This window comes from Electrona antarctica (assembly GCF_951216825.1).
Source record: "Electrona antarctica genome assembly, chromosome: 22".
Lineage (NCBI taxonomy): Eukaryota > Metazoa > Chordata > Actinopteri > Myctophiformes > Myctophidae > Electrona > Electrona antarctica.
Window position 1 is genome coordinate 26,916,277 of NC_136805.1, and position 15,768 is coordinate 26,932,044.

The following is a 15,768-nucleotide window of genomic DNA, read 5'->3' on the forward strand; positions in this document are numbered from 1 at the left end:
TACACAGGTTTAATGTTTGTCTTTAGTTCAATGTTTGTTTTGTAAACGCATTGACAATGAAGGGAAAATTTGTCATAATGTGTAATTTGTGTCATTTACGTCATATTGTTTGTTTTACATCACCATTACATCACCTAATCAACATGAGTTAGACTTTAATATATTAGCGCCCCTCACTTCACACAGGTGAAGTTTAAAACAGATAAAGTACCTTGATTTTATATCCGCCCGCTCCTCTTTTTGAGTGGTGCAACCACTCCTATAGACAGCTATGTGTGTGGCTGTGCCCCTGGGTCCCTGGTTGTGTCCGTACAGTACAGTACAGTACAGTACAGTACAGTACAGTACAGTACAGTACAGTACAGTACAGTACAGTACAGTACAGTACAGTACAGTACAGTATTTAATTTTTTTTTGAATGCTCGGATCGCCACTCTTTCTTCTGCATTTCAAATGAATTTCGGATTTTTAGCTGCGGTTTTCCGAAAAACGCGTCCAGTGTGCAACCACCTTAAGGGTTCTATTTTCGTCCATGCTAAACCCCTTATCCCTAAACTACTTGAAAAACATTTTTTAATCTACAAGCTCACAACGTGTCGATGTAGATTGGCTGGTTGAACCTTAGAGTATAGTATATTAATAGAGACGTCACCGGATATCTCCTCCCATCAACTTGCATTAAGTTGCCCAAAAGCGCATGAGGCGATTTCACTCCTCCTTCCGGGTAGGAACAGAGTGCATTCTGGGATGGATTGGGCCAAAGTGTGAACTCGCTGGCCGTTGACTATCATTGCGCGCGTTCACGTATGAAATATAGCGTTAACATGTCATTGCCCCAATAACATGAACGTGCGCAATGAGAGGCAACGGCCCAGCGCTGGCTCGAGCTGCAATACCAAATTTTACCAGATTTTGCCTCGTTTATGCCACGATATGGAAATTTAATCTGGGACGGCACTAAGATAGCCGATATTGTACATAGTGTATAGTCACCTCACCTTAACAATGGAAAGGGGCTAATTTAAAACGACTAGTCAATACCCATGCGGGCTAAAGAACAGCCAAACTAACACACATGCAGGCACGTGAAACTGCGTGTGTGCGTAAACCTAACAAAGGCCGGAAATGTTACACACATCCCGCTTTTTCCTTATGTATATGTTTTATTTATCTGAAGAACATACGTACACAAGAGCTATAAGCTCACATCACGTTTGTAGGTCAGCTAATTCCGCCACGCGACGCCGTCGTACGACAATGTATAAAATAGTCCGAGTAATCTAATAAGAGTGGCGACACGCTTTGATCTCGCCGCAAAGCGGGTGCCTATGGGCTATAGTTCCAAACATTGGAACTATCCCATTGAGATAGAATGAGCACTTCCGCATCCAATTGTTACAATGGGAGTCAACGCTAGTGTCGCCACTCTCTTACTATTCCACTCGGAAAATAGTATAACATAAATTCTAAGGTAAACACAACAATCTAGAGACAGTGGTTCCCAACCTTTTCTAGACCAATTAAGGCCTTGGAAATATCTAAAACATTCACTGCCCACAGGTTGGGAATCGCTGGTCTAGAATCAACTAATATAACCCATAATGACCAGACTCTAGTCTAAAGTGTGTCTCCAAACACTGACTTTCAACACACTTGACAGTTGTTATATAAGCCTGGTCCATGAATCTCCCTTCTGCGAGCCGAACGGTACTAGGACATAGCGGCTCATCCAGCTTTCCCTGGACCGAGATGAAACAAAACGTACACAACAAGCACGCCATGCAGCGTGACATGACATGCACGCCAGCCTGGAAGCTCAACCCCACTCTCTCGCTCCAATTGACTACAATAACGTGAGAATGATTCTTGGCTCTGGCTGGTTTCACAACGACTCATGGCTCTGGTGGCCAGCCAGTGGCAGCCGCTATTTTGGTGCCGTGCGTCCAGCAGACCCAAAACAAAAGCTGTGAGCAGCGTTAATGACTGGATGTTGAAGCCCTGATTTTGTCAGCACTGAATTAAGTAGGCTGACAAAGGGAGATAAATCTAGGATCCGTGCACTTCGCAACAAGGGGCTGCAGCTCTCCAAAAGGACAAATGACTCATATGGCGCCCTGCGAGACACGGTCCACTCCATGCTAATGCATGATTGGAACCTGTGATCTGTCAAGCTGGGCATGGTGACCATCAAATATAGCACCTCAGCATGGCCATAAACCATGGTGCTGAAGCAACGAAGTAATCAGAGCTTATATGGAGCACTCATCATGGAATAATGAGCTGAATATATGATCCTCTTGATGTAAGTTATAATGAAATTGCCAAGGATGATTAGATCTGATGAGAATTGATGGGAAGCATTTAATAACGATGAATGTCCTTATGATGGCAATTATTGTACAGAATGTCTCGCTCACACACACACACACACACACACACACACACACACACACACACACACACACACACACACACACACACACACACACACACACACACACACACACACACACACACACACACACACACACACACACACACACACACACACACACACACACACACACACAATTAACATGCCTACTAGCTCGTACACATTTGCATAAATCAACATTAATTTCCACATGCCGTTTGTGCATAATTCCAAATACCCACACATGGCACACACGCATGCAGCTGTTGCCAACTGGGGACATGGTGGCTGATATACAGCATGCATACTCAAGTCACATCCACACCAGGCAGATCCATCCAGCCACGAGGCAGAGCCTCTGCATGTTCACCGGCTATAATAGGGCTGCTACAGATGGGGAGGGAGGGGGGGGGGGTCCTTCTGCCTCACAGCCCCGCGAAAAATAGTAGCTTATGATTGATCACTCTCATATTGCCCAAGAGAATCTCTCCCATCTCACATTTTCATCACACCCTTTATTGGTTAGGTGTATTCTATCAAGCACACATGCATTCGCACTCTCGCTCATACAAGCCTGGGGCCATGGTGATTTTATCCATTTTCACAGATAACATGTTTTTCCATGTGGAAAGGCTGTCCTACATGTGTGTGCATATGACTTGGAGCCTCTGAAGTCACACATGCTTTACATAATTCCAGTAAGAAAATGGCATAAATGGCCCCCAGTGCCAGTGGCTCCAAGTTATGCAACCTAGTATGTTAGCTAGGCACTGAGTCGCCTGGAGGGTTTTTGATGGCTGCATAAAGTGGGCTTCCCCGCTTCAGAACGACATGGATAACCAGGACCTTGTGTTCAAAAGCATCTTTGAGAAAGACTGCAAGATGTTTCACCTCTTCCCCCTCCACTTTTAGATCTTTCACTATGAATTAGAGTCATTTCTGTATCTGTATACTGTAGGCACGGACACCAACCGCCTCCCCCACTCCCCTCCCTCCATGTTTATACCCTCCTCAACGCCACCTATCATCATTCTCCCTGTTCCATCCACCCGTCTCATTATCTTTGTCACCTGTCTCCATCCCTTACCTGTACCTCTCCTGTGTTTCATTCTCACTGCTGCTGCTGTTGTTGCTACTGCTGCTGTGACACCTGACTTTATACAGTACCTCCGGGGCTCAATAATGTTTGATCTTATGATATCTTTATGATGGAGACACATTCTGTTCCCGCTGTAGGTACAGAAAGTGGGGAATTGTGTCTCTCTATGCCTGCCTGCGCCCCCCTCTCTCTGTTGCATTCCTTCTTCTTGTGTGTGTCCTACACACAACTGACCCCCCCCCCCCCCCCCCATCACTCACCCCTGCACCTGAGGCGGTTTTCCCTTCAAACAACAAGAGGCTGCTTGACAGACAGTTCAGTACAATGCTGCACACTGTAGCTACTCATTAGGATCTAATAGGAAGGCAGCGCATCACCGGGAGCCGATGTGTCAGGGAGCGCGTGTCAATTATCCAAGTTATTTTCAGTCTGCTGCCGACAAGTAAACTTCAGGTGGAGTCGGTGTTCATCGTGTGTCAATCTTTAGTACATAATGAAGGACGTGCATATACAAAAATAAAAAGACAAGCCACATGTTGCATTGCTGTGCTATGAGTATATCTATGCAACAGAAACACACACACACACACACACACACACACACACACACACACACACACACACACACACACACACACACACACACACACACACACACACACACACACACACACACACACACACGAAAGAATAAATTAAATAAGAGAATGTGTAAAGTATGAAAATGGAACACATGCAGACAGCTGAAGTCTATTTTAAAAATAAATAAGATAGGTGAAAAAGCATTAACATATCTGCCTATACAGCCAGTAAAATGACAGCTTTTGCACCTCACTAAGTGCAAATCAACAAGTCAATCAACAGATTTACAGTACTCACCTCAGCGATAATGCAAGTGTGAAACTCCTCATAAAAAACCAGGGGATTCCAGAATGCACAGCAACGAGACTAACAGGTGGCAGAGAGACAAGCGGAGAGCTAGGGACCAAAGCAGCGGGGAGAGAGGAGAGAGAGAGTGAAAATGGGAGAGCTACAGCAAGAGACAAGGAAGGAAAGAGAGAGAGAGACAGGCAGAGAGAGAGAGAGAGGGGGGGAGGGGTTGAGTTGAGTTGGGTGGTATCATTAAAGATGGGGTGCATGAGTGAAGATGGGAAAGACAAAGGGTGAAAGATTAGAAGGGCATGTTGAAGCTGGACAGGGATGGAGTGACAAAAAAATGAGAGAGGAAGAGAGAGAAAGAGGGAGAGAGACCAAGGAGTTATTCCTTGACAGTCTTTACTGTGCATGTGACTATCCTTGTCTTTCGTCTCTCCCTACTGTCATTGTTCTCTCTCTCCCTCCCTCCACCCCTTCAACCCAGTCACCACCCACCCACAGTCACTTCAATGCAGCCATGTGGGTCTCCTCAGGAAAAGAACATTAAAAGAAAAAATCCCTTGCCTCTCCATGACTGTGTTCACATAAGATTCCTGTGGAAAACAGCATGCCATCAGCGTTAATTTAATCTCAGAGTGTAAAAATGGACCTATGGAGACTTTACTGGGTAGAGAGTCTCTTCAGTCTTACTCTCCATTAAGCTAATAACACTTGAGGCAGTGGAAACATGCCATTTCCCCCATTTAGTCTCTAGTTGAAGGGTCATTATTGGTGTTACTTGTTCTGTTCCACTGAGTCTCCTCCTCCTCTGTCTGTCTGTCTGTCTGTCTGTCTGTCTGTCTGTCTGTCTGTCTTCTTTCAAGCCATCATCTTTTCAAAGAGGACGTTTTCAGAGACTGTAAACTAAAATAAATGTGGCAGGTTGGATCATAGACTAACACAGGCACTTTTTCCATGAGATAAAATAAAATACCAGTGGGCGTTTTTGTTTTGTTTCTGGGGTGCTTGTGTTCCGTGACCACACATCCCTGTCTGTATCCTCACAGTAACAGATTCACCGGGTGGTTTCTTACAGAACAAACCATCAGATAACTAATAGCAGGTTGCTCAGTTCAACAGACAATCATCTGACAAACTGGGGCCATATACCCTTGCTAGCAGGACACAGGTGAACACAATTCAAAAATCAAATCAAACGAAAATACTACGTATAGTAGATGTTTTTATAATTGACTAAATTGATGTACTATAGTATAGTACAATGTACTTACGCTACACCGCCATTGTACAACAAAGTATAGTAACTGTACTTTGTTGTACAATGGCGGTGTAGCGTAATCGAAGCAAAAGTTTGAAATAATCGGAAATTCAGTATTTAAGCTGTGACGTAAGCGCCTCCTCCAGAGCCACTTCCGGGTCCTACTGTTTGTGACACTTTTGTGTCCCCATAGAGTTATACTGTGTCCCTCCGTCTGAGCGGTGTTTGAACCGATCTGAGACTAGAACAACCACTAAAGTCTCATTTTACCACTTTCCTTGCAACAACAAAGCTACTGGTCTCCCAAATCTGGCTGTGACAGGCTGTCTGCCCCACACTGAATACTATCGCCATTTTATTTCATTGTGTCAACTAAATCCTCCATTAGAGATCTTATTAATGCAATATAGATTCAACGTACTCAACCCTGCACACATTCTAAATATGCCCCCGAAATATTGTACTGAGCAAATGGACTGTTACCACCGTAATAATGTTACCTCCATAATAATGATAATAGTAGACTTTATTGTCTCCACATCATATATTTTCTTTGTCATGGGCACTTGTACAGAACATTAATAATTCTACTCGAGTTGGTAAGCATTAAGACCCATTTTAACCCTTTCTGAAAAATAACGTTATTGTAAAAAGATTCATGCGTTTAGATATTGCTATTTACAATGAGAAGCGGACGGGAGCTGCTGCCACTTGGACGCGGACGTAACGTAGGACTACAAAATGACGTCGGACTAAAATACTGAATGATTAGTTGAAGTCATAAAGTCTTCAGGGCACGATCACACATATGATTCATGTGCATCCATTCCATAGACATAAAAAGGTAGACGCCTCCCTTGGCTCTGGGGCGTGTGTTTCTCGAGAGGAGGCAAGCTAACACAATCAATGGCCAATGAAGGGCTCTAGGAGCCCTTGTCAGGGCTTCAAACCTAATACCGCACGGTCCAGTTTCCCCAAAGGGCCCATGAGAGCCAAGGGCCCCTCAGCCACGACCACCGGTCTTGTGGTTAGAGTGTCCACTCTGAGATTGAGAGGTTCAATCCCTGGCCCAGGTCATATCAAAGACTATAAAAACAGGATCCAACAATGCCTCCCTGCTTGTCACTAAGCATCAAGGGTTGCGTCGGGGGTGAGTTCCTGTGACATATTAGCACTGTGTCCAGGGGGGTGTACTTGTACATCAAAACGTCTACATGCTACAGAAACGGATAGGCTCCTGCCCCATGGGCCACATGGCTCAGGGACCACTACAGAAACGGATAGGCTCCTGCCCTATGGGCCACAAGGCTCAGGGACCATGGTTCCCAAGGCTACTTATTACTTACATTCTTTCAGTAAAATTAACTACACACGAACAACATGGGAAACTGACACGTTTGACTGGCTCCGAGCTGCTGACGCAGATGTTTGACCCGTACCTTCAGGCTGAAGGGGAACAAGGCGAGGGAACATGTGCAGTGGTGGAAAGAAAGTACTCCGTTTTACTTAAGTAAAAGAATAAATACTGCAATGTAGAACTACTCCGTTACAAGTACAAGTTTGGAATTCAAAATGTACTCAAATACAAGTGCAAACTATTGGCATCAAAATGTACTTAAAGTACCAAAAGTAAAAGTACTCATTATGCAGAATGTCTCATTTCAAGTTTTCAAATGTAGCCTATAAAAATGAAATGGCAGATCTTCAAGCTCACAATGCGTCAAATGGCCAAATGTGCATAGGGCTGAAGTGGTTAATGCATGTTTTGTAATAATATTCAAAATCTACTAGTAACTAAAGTTTTCAAAGAAATGTAGTGGAGTAAAAAAGTACAATATGTGCCTCTGAGATGTAGTGGAGTAAAGTAAGTAAAAGTACTGGAAATTGGAAATACTCAAGTATAAAGCACAAATACCTCAAAATGTTACTTAAGTAAATGTACTTAGTTACTTTCCACCACTGGAACTGTCCAGAGGGAAGAGACAAAGACACATGAACAGGAAAGGAGGGAGAGATACACAATACAGTGTGCACAAAATACACATAGAATAGTAGACAGGAATACAGATCATATAATTCAAAATGGCAGGTGATCTAAAGGTCAGAGGTCAAAAGTCAGAACACGAAAGTTATTCGGCATGAGGAGACACATATGTGTATCAAAGTGTCATTGCCGACGGTCAAACGGTTCATGAGCTATGCACGTTCAAAGTTTGCATTTTCAATTGAGTGCTATAGCGCCACCCTTTGGCCAATGGTCATGGGCTTCGCATAGTCACCGTTAGGCCCTCTACCATGTTGACAAGTTTCGTGAAAACCGACTGCACGGTTCAGCCAGAACAGCTATTTTTGGCTTTTTGGGAAAAAAAGTGACCAAAGTCACTTTGTGACTTCTTGGTCCCTTAATGACATAATAGATCATACATGGGCAACTGGCGGCCCGGGGGCCACATGCGGCGCCCACCTTCACTTGATGCGACCCTCAGGTTAATATCAGAATATGATATATTATAGCTGTTACAATTCCAAACATGCAAACATGAACGGCTTTAATTAGTAGCTTAGTATTAAAATGTTATTGTCTTTTTTATGTCCAATGTATTTGTATTAAGTTAACATAACTATAATTAAATGCCTTTAAAATGCATTTGAAATTACATGAAAATGTTCATTTTCAGGATTCCAATTCAAAAATAGCAAAAATGGCAGACCTACAAGCTCAAAAGTCGCACTGCGACGCGTTTTGAGCTTTTTTTATATGACACTATATACAATGTGGCCCTCTAGAGTGAATGTGGAAATATAGTGGCCCTCTCTATCGTCAAAGTTTCCCACCACTGTAATAGAGTATGCACATGCATCACTTTTCCACCGGGACAGGCCCCCCTCATCTAGACTGAGTGCCAATTCTGCCAAAACATTGAGCAGCATGCACGGAGCATTTGAGTTTGGAAGAGCTCTTTGGAAATCACTCACCTTGTTCTAAATTGCACATAATGCAGGTTGAATCGAAAACGAGCGATTGCACACGCACACACGCACTAACGCACGCACGCACACCAACACACACACACACACGCACATGTTTACCAACACACACACGCACGCACACGCACATGTTTAATTGACTTCAGTCTCTTTCTACCTTGATAATTCAGTATTTTTCTCTCTTTCAGTACATCCTCCATTGTTTACGAAAAGTGAAAATCCTTCCAATTATGGAATGCACGCAGGCAACTGTTGTGAAAGCTAATTACCTCCTATCTTCATGCCAATTATATCAATGGTGGATATATGTGCATATAGCGGAAACTGGCCAACCACAAAGGACTCATCAGCAACACATCACAATGACAGACACACACCGAGGCCATTCGTCTACTGCAAATGCCAACAGAAAATAATCCATAAATATGGTGGAAAAAAGCACAACTGCCATTCAAACAGTCTGTCAGGGAAATTAGGCTAACTCATGGTCAGAGGCGTATCTACAATAAGGCGAGGGCAGGCGTCCGCCTGTCCAAATCCATTTCTGGCCTGGCCAAAATCCATACAATGAGAAAAAATCACACCCGTGTGAACTGAGTGGTGTAAGGTCTTATATAGACTGATCAGCTGTGGTCTGACGTAATGTCTGACGTAATGAAATCACACCCGTGTGAACTGGGTGACCATAGCAACCATGCTCATTTTTTGAGTGGTGTAAACCACTCCTACAACTGGCTTTGTTAGTTTGTCTGTCTGTCTGTTCGTACCAAAAAATTAGCATGGTTGCTATGGTCACCCAGTTCACACGGGTGTGATTTCATTACGTCAGACATTACGTCAGACCACAGCTGATCAGTCTATATAAGACCTTACACCACTCAGTTCACACGGGTGTGATTTCTTTTGGTACGAACAGACACGGGTACATTTTTTTTGGTACGAACAGGGGTACAAAGCCAGTTGTTGGAGTGGTTTACACCACTCAAAAAGAGGACAAAAACAAGACCTGAGAACTATTAAAATGGACAGCTGATTGGCCGTTGCGGTAGAGCGCGACTCTCAATCACACATTGGAATGTAAATGCTGCCTTTCAGCCTTTGTATCCCACTCGTCTGGCAGGTATATCTCTTTGAAAACCTTTAGTGCTACGATTGTGCGCGGGGAGACAAAAATTAACATATCTTGCCTGGCCAAAACGCCACTGCTGCAGGCACACTGGTATGCCGTGACGGTGACAGGAGATTGTTATTATTATCGTTATTATTTTGTAATTTTTGTAAATATGAACACTAAAAAAGACATGTTTCATCTCCTCTATCAGTAATCGCTCCCCCCAACATGCATTAATTGTTATCATCGCAGGTAGAATAGGCAGTTCAGTCTCCCATTTTTTCCTGCTCCTGGGAGCCAGAGGGAGCATAATATTTAAACAGATGAGAGACTGGTAAATGTTTTGACCTGGTTAGATCGTTTTTGTTCTCTCAAGATAAGAGGAATATTGAGTTTTCACAAAATGTCTGAACTTAAACGAAAAAGGTTATTTCGGTGCATAATATTTTCTATTTAAGGATCTGAGAGTTTGGTAAGACCGTAGTAGAAAGCATAGTCCAGACTAGAGGGAAGGAATAAGTGGTTGCCAATCATAGGACTTAATGGCAGGCTTTATGAAGAAAAATAGCAGCTTTAATAGAGCTATGTTTAAATTTAACCACACATACAATATACGTCCTATACAAAACAAATATATATATATATATATATATTCAATTGCGCACTCATTTCCCAATACAGATGCACATTCAGCACCCTAAAGAAATATTTTAATCAATTAAAACCTGGTGTCCTTATTTTGACAACACTTGCCTATTTTCACATTGTTTTGATATTCTTTGTGAACGTATGAAATAGTGGTCAAACCTTTTATTTGCCAAACAATAAAGGTTTAGTGAGTGACAAAGAGTGACAACGCGTCATAGAGGCTATTTTGCACAGACATGAATGAATGGATGGTTTATTGTCTCCACCAGGCCGAAGGCATGGGGAGAGAGTATGTTTTGCACTCCGTCCGTCCGTCCGTGTGTCCGTCCGTGTGTCCGTCCGTTTGCACTCCGTCCGTCCGTCCGTGTGTCCGTGTGTCCGTCCGTGTGTCCGTCCGTCCGTCTGTGAACAGCTAATCTCCGGCACCGTTAACCCGGTCCATGCCACATTTTGCACACACACTCCCTGGATGCCAACGATGAACCTCTGCCCCAAAATTTCCAGAACGGCCTGTTATAGCGCCACCAGGAGGCCGCTTTGTGCAAAACAAGTTTTTGGACAGTACACCTACATAATTTGTCCAAACATCACGCAAATTGGTACACAGTCTCTCTACAGCCATTCAACAAAAAGTGTCTTTCAGATTTCTCAGACTTCCAAAGTTTGCAGGAGTGCTCAGTTTCAAACAAAATGCTGCAAATCATGAACACATCGTGTGATTTCCGTGAAATTGTGCACGCACATTCCCACTAGGCCGAGGAAGAAATGCCACATGAACATTTTCAACTCAGGCTCATGGTGGCGCTATAACTGGCCGAAAAGTGTTTTACCTCTAACTGCACGGATCTGTGAATAACTTTGTATGCCAACTCCCTAGAGGCCAAGGAAAAACCTTTGCCTGGAATTTTTCACATCTGCTCTTTATAGCGCCACCAGGAGGCCGACATATGTAAAAAACATTTTCTAATATTACTCCTTCAGATTTTATCCAAATTTCACGCAAATCGGTACAAATGCCCTCCATAGTCATGTGATCAAGACGGGTTTGTTTGATTTCTCATAATCCACCCTCATTGGCTACGATTGGCTTCTAAACTTTTCAGGAGTAGCCCGCTTTGTACCCGTTTTGTACAAATCGCCACAACTACTCAACGCAGCGTCCGATTGTGGTGAAACTGTGCATGTATATTCCCACTAGGCTTTGGAAGAAATGCCACTTGACAGTTTTCAAATCAGCCTCATGGTGGCACTACAACAGGCCAAGCCGCGTCACACACACACACACACACACACACACACACAGACGTTTATATTGCTCCTAAACATTTTGCCAAACATCACACACACACTCCTATCCTCCTGGTGGAGACCTGTGCCCAGAAGGGCACTTTTTCTAGTCTCGATCTGTTACTGTGAGATCACAGGGATCATGTTTTTGTTTTCTTTTAACATGAACGAAAAGGTATAGGCAGAAGCTAGTAGCTTATTAATACCTATCCTTATTACATTTTGTTATATATTAACCAAGAAAAAATATGTGAAGAACATACATTAACAAAAAAAGACAAAACAATAAGGAAAACAAAAGAAAACTGAAAACAATAGCAGAAACAAAAACCATTGCGTAATGTTTCATAATTAGATCCCTAGTCTAAATCCAGCATTTGATCATATGAACAAATTAGCAATTAATCAATCCATCGATCATTCCATTTGGTATTTGTCCAATAAAGCATGTTTGAAGGATATGTCTTCGTAAGACATGATGTGTTGTGGTATATTCTTTCCAACGCTGTAGCGAAAATATACACCAGGTTAAATGGAATCCACAGACTCCAGAGGACATTCAGTCTTCCCGCTAGGGTCTGTCATGAAAGTACGAGGTCACGGTGAACTGTTTGGCGAGAAGACTGAGGAGGAGGGCTGGCAATTTTCACATACAGTGTTATGGTGTGACACCCGTGGTGTGATGAGCTATCCCGGGTGTAATGCATGATGCGCTGGCCCCGCAAATGTGAGATTGGCTACACAGTCTCATAATTGTGAATTGAGAAAACACAGAAGCTGTTATGAGACGAAGAACGTCAGACCGCTGCTGCGCTCACACGAGGAGGAGGGGAGACGGATGATGAATTGCATGTTGCAGATGGAATGAGAAATTGTGTCCGAATAACGTCAATGAAAGGGGGTACAAGTGGTACAAATGGAAAGAGAAGGATCTTAAAAGAGAGACCCTAAGGGACTTGCTTGTCTGAATAGTTAACTGCACTCAGTCAGAAATGCTACGTACAAATGATTGCATCTGTTTCACATTTTGTCTCAAGTTCATCTGGTTTTACCTGTCTTTCTACCAGCGGTGGACAGTAACAAAGTACATTTACTTGAGTACTCAGTACTGTAGTTCTTAAGTACGTTTGTGGGGTATTTATTTGTACAGTACTTAGATTGTAGTTTTGAATCCACTACTTTATACTGTAGGAAGGGAAAAGGTAATTATATATTTCTTATACTAGGTTCTTGGTTTACCTGTGAAGGCTGTGATCCTAGTTTCCTGAGGCACTACACTGTCTCTCTGTATTCTATGTATAAGTTACAGTTTATAAGTTTATAATGTACATTTTGTATATGGATAAGAGTCTGCTAAATGCCTAAATTGTAATGGTAAAAGCATGTACTTTTGAATACTTGAATGTTTTTAAAAGCAAGTACTCCAGTACTTTAACTCAAGTACAAATTTGACAGAGCAACTTTCAATTGAGTAATACGGTATTTGACCAGGAGGGGTATCTATACTTTGACTCAAGTATTGGGGTTGAGTACTTTGTCCACCACTGCTTTCTACACAGTTCACTACTGAAAAATAAATCTATATAATAACGTTTCAGGAATAATCAAAACAGGTGCACCTGTGAGGCAGGAAACAGGCCTATCTGCTATTTATGTTTTTATTCCTTTATTTGTTTATTTTAAAGAACCATCACTCAAACCATGTAACGATGTTTAGAAATAGCATATAATCTTTGCCTCGAGCAGGCAAATCAACAGATTTTCATTGAGCTTTACTACTGAAATTCAACATAATTTTCCGTAACGGTTCTTTAACCACTTAAACACCACAGTGAACCGTATGTATATACTTAATTGACCGGTGTCCTCCAGGCCAGGGGTCTTTACTTGGTCCCCACTTTTTCCCCCTCTACACTATATTTCTGCACTGTAAATAGCAAGCTACAAGCTCACAAAAGTGTTGCGATGTGATCTTGTAGATCTAGATATTTCCTCTGAATGTCATGGCACGAATAGGGATGCTAGGGTTTACTTTGTTAAAGGAGAATGGTAATAACCTTCATCGACAGGGGAAATATGCTGGACATACGGAGAAGCTTGTGGCCAATAAATAAGGTCAACAATCCCACAGCTGTCAGAGTCTTGGCTGAGGATCAGAGGGAGAGAGGAAGAGCTTCACCCTGGTACCACGCAGGGACCGATGGGGCAGCGGTGGCCGAACGGTTTGCGGAGCGGTCTTGATACCGGAAGGTCGCCAGTTCGAATCCCCGGACCGGCACGTTAAAATTACCACCGCTGAAGTGCCCTTGAGCAAGGCATTGAACCCCTACCATGAAATGTTCTATGAGCAGGGTGTGGCTGTAAACAAGCATCTCAAGCTTAGTCCACTTCCCTGGGTAAACAAAGAACTTTACTTTGCTTTGCTTTGCTTTGAGTGCCTCCAGTGAAAGTTACCCTGGACTATGAACACCCAAAAATATGGAGAAGCTGCCTTTAGTTACTACTATGCCCCTGTGCTTTGGAACAGCCTGCCTGCCGGGGCATCTACGGTTCTCTGCATCTGTGGACATTTTTAAACGAGATCTTAAAGACACACCTTTTTAGCATTGCCTTTACTTTAGATCGTTGTTCCTACTATTACTATGTATTATTGTATTTGAATTTTGATTCTTGTTTTTTAGTTTTTTTTCTCCTTTTCTTTTGTTCTGTGAAGCACTTTGAACTACACTTGTCTGAATTGTGCTATATAATTAAAGCTTGATTGATTGATTGATTTATTGATTGATTTCACTGATGACATCGTGCCAGTCTCGGATACAGTGCAGTGTGGGGAGGACCAACGTGCCTGCATATACAGTAACACCACCATCGATAGTACTGTCCACAACTAAACTCGCAACTAAAGTCACCAGGCTTTCCACACGGAGGAAAACTGAAAAGGGAGTTGATCCCAGGCTAGTCCACAACAGAGACAGCACTTTTCTCATGACAGACTTTAAATATGTTGGTGCCTATGTCGAAAGAGAAGGACCTCAGTGCCAGATGGGGACTGGCATGGTCAGATCTCCGCAGCAGGAATTAAGTGTGGACGTCGGCCTTCAGCACAAGACTCAAAGGGTCACTGTTTCGCTTGAGTCAGTCCTACTCTGCGTCTCGGAGACAACATGGACCCCTACACATCAAACTGAGTGTTCCAATCCTGACTACTACAGACTAAACGTCGGGAGATCAGCCAGATCAGACTGCAGTTGAAAGAATTGGCTGTATGCACGCTGTTTTACATACCGAACAGATGGTCTTCCAATGCTGCTGTTCTGTAATAATTACATGCCAGGAGGTGGCAGTAGTCTGCAGACATCTGCAGGGTAAACGAAAACTAGAAGGGTTTATTGCGACGGTAGGTCGCATTTACTATGAAAACCTGCATCTCCCGTTAGTCACGCCTCCATATATGGTCACGCCTTGTGACATCACACCTCCATATATGGTCACGCCTCGTAACATCATGCCTCCATATATGGTCAAGCCCCGTGGCATCATTCCTCCATATATGGTCACGCCTTTTGACACGTGATGCCACCATATATGGCCATCTCCATATATGAAGATCACAACACTGACCTCATCTAACCCTGGATCACCATACATGGAAAAGACCGGATCATCACCTAGATCTGCATATATGGAGCCGGCCAGCAACTTTACGTCCGACTTCAAACCCTTATAAGATCTCCATATATGGAGCTGACCTGTTCTGACATTCCATACTGTATGTTGATCCTACCCCACCCGTCCTTCCTGTTCTGAGTTCTGACATTCCATATGTTGATTTGACCTCATTATATGGCCAGTACAGAATTCATTCCATATGTTGATCTGACCGCATCAAACCCTAACACTCAAGACACGCTCCACATATGGCCAGTACAGAATTCATTCCATATGTTGATCAGACCCCCCATGCCAAAGCGCCAGCGCTCGCCCAGCAGTCTGCCGTCACGCAGACGTATGCGCGCACGCGCCCTCGCCCTCAGGGGGTCTTACTGGATACTTGTATTTGAGGGTTGGGTGAACAACTCACACAGACG

At 43.2% G+C, this 15,768-nt stretch overlaps 1 protein-coding gene across 5 annotated transcripts in view; it reads right to left on the bottom strand.

Moving 5' to 3' along the window:
- Positions 1-15,768, bottom strand: part of LOC306914678 (double C2-like domain-containing protein alpha) — a 72,058-nt gene that overhangs the window by 41,075 nt on the left and 15,215 nt on the right. For 2 of the 5 annotated variants that reach the window (XM_079491828.1, XM_079491832.1), the window contains exon 1: positions 4,392-4,487. The exons of the other annotated variants lie outside the window; for them this stretch is intronic. In XM_079491828.1, coding sequence (XP_079347954.1) covers positions 4,392-4,423 — 32 coding nt within the window. In that variant the 5' untranslated portion in view covers positions 4,424-4,487. Of the gene's footprint in view, positions 1-4,391; positions 4,488-15,768 lie in introns of those variants that run through there. 5 annotated transcript variants of the gene reach the window in all.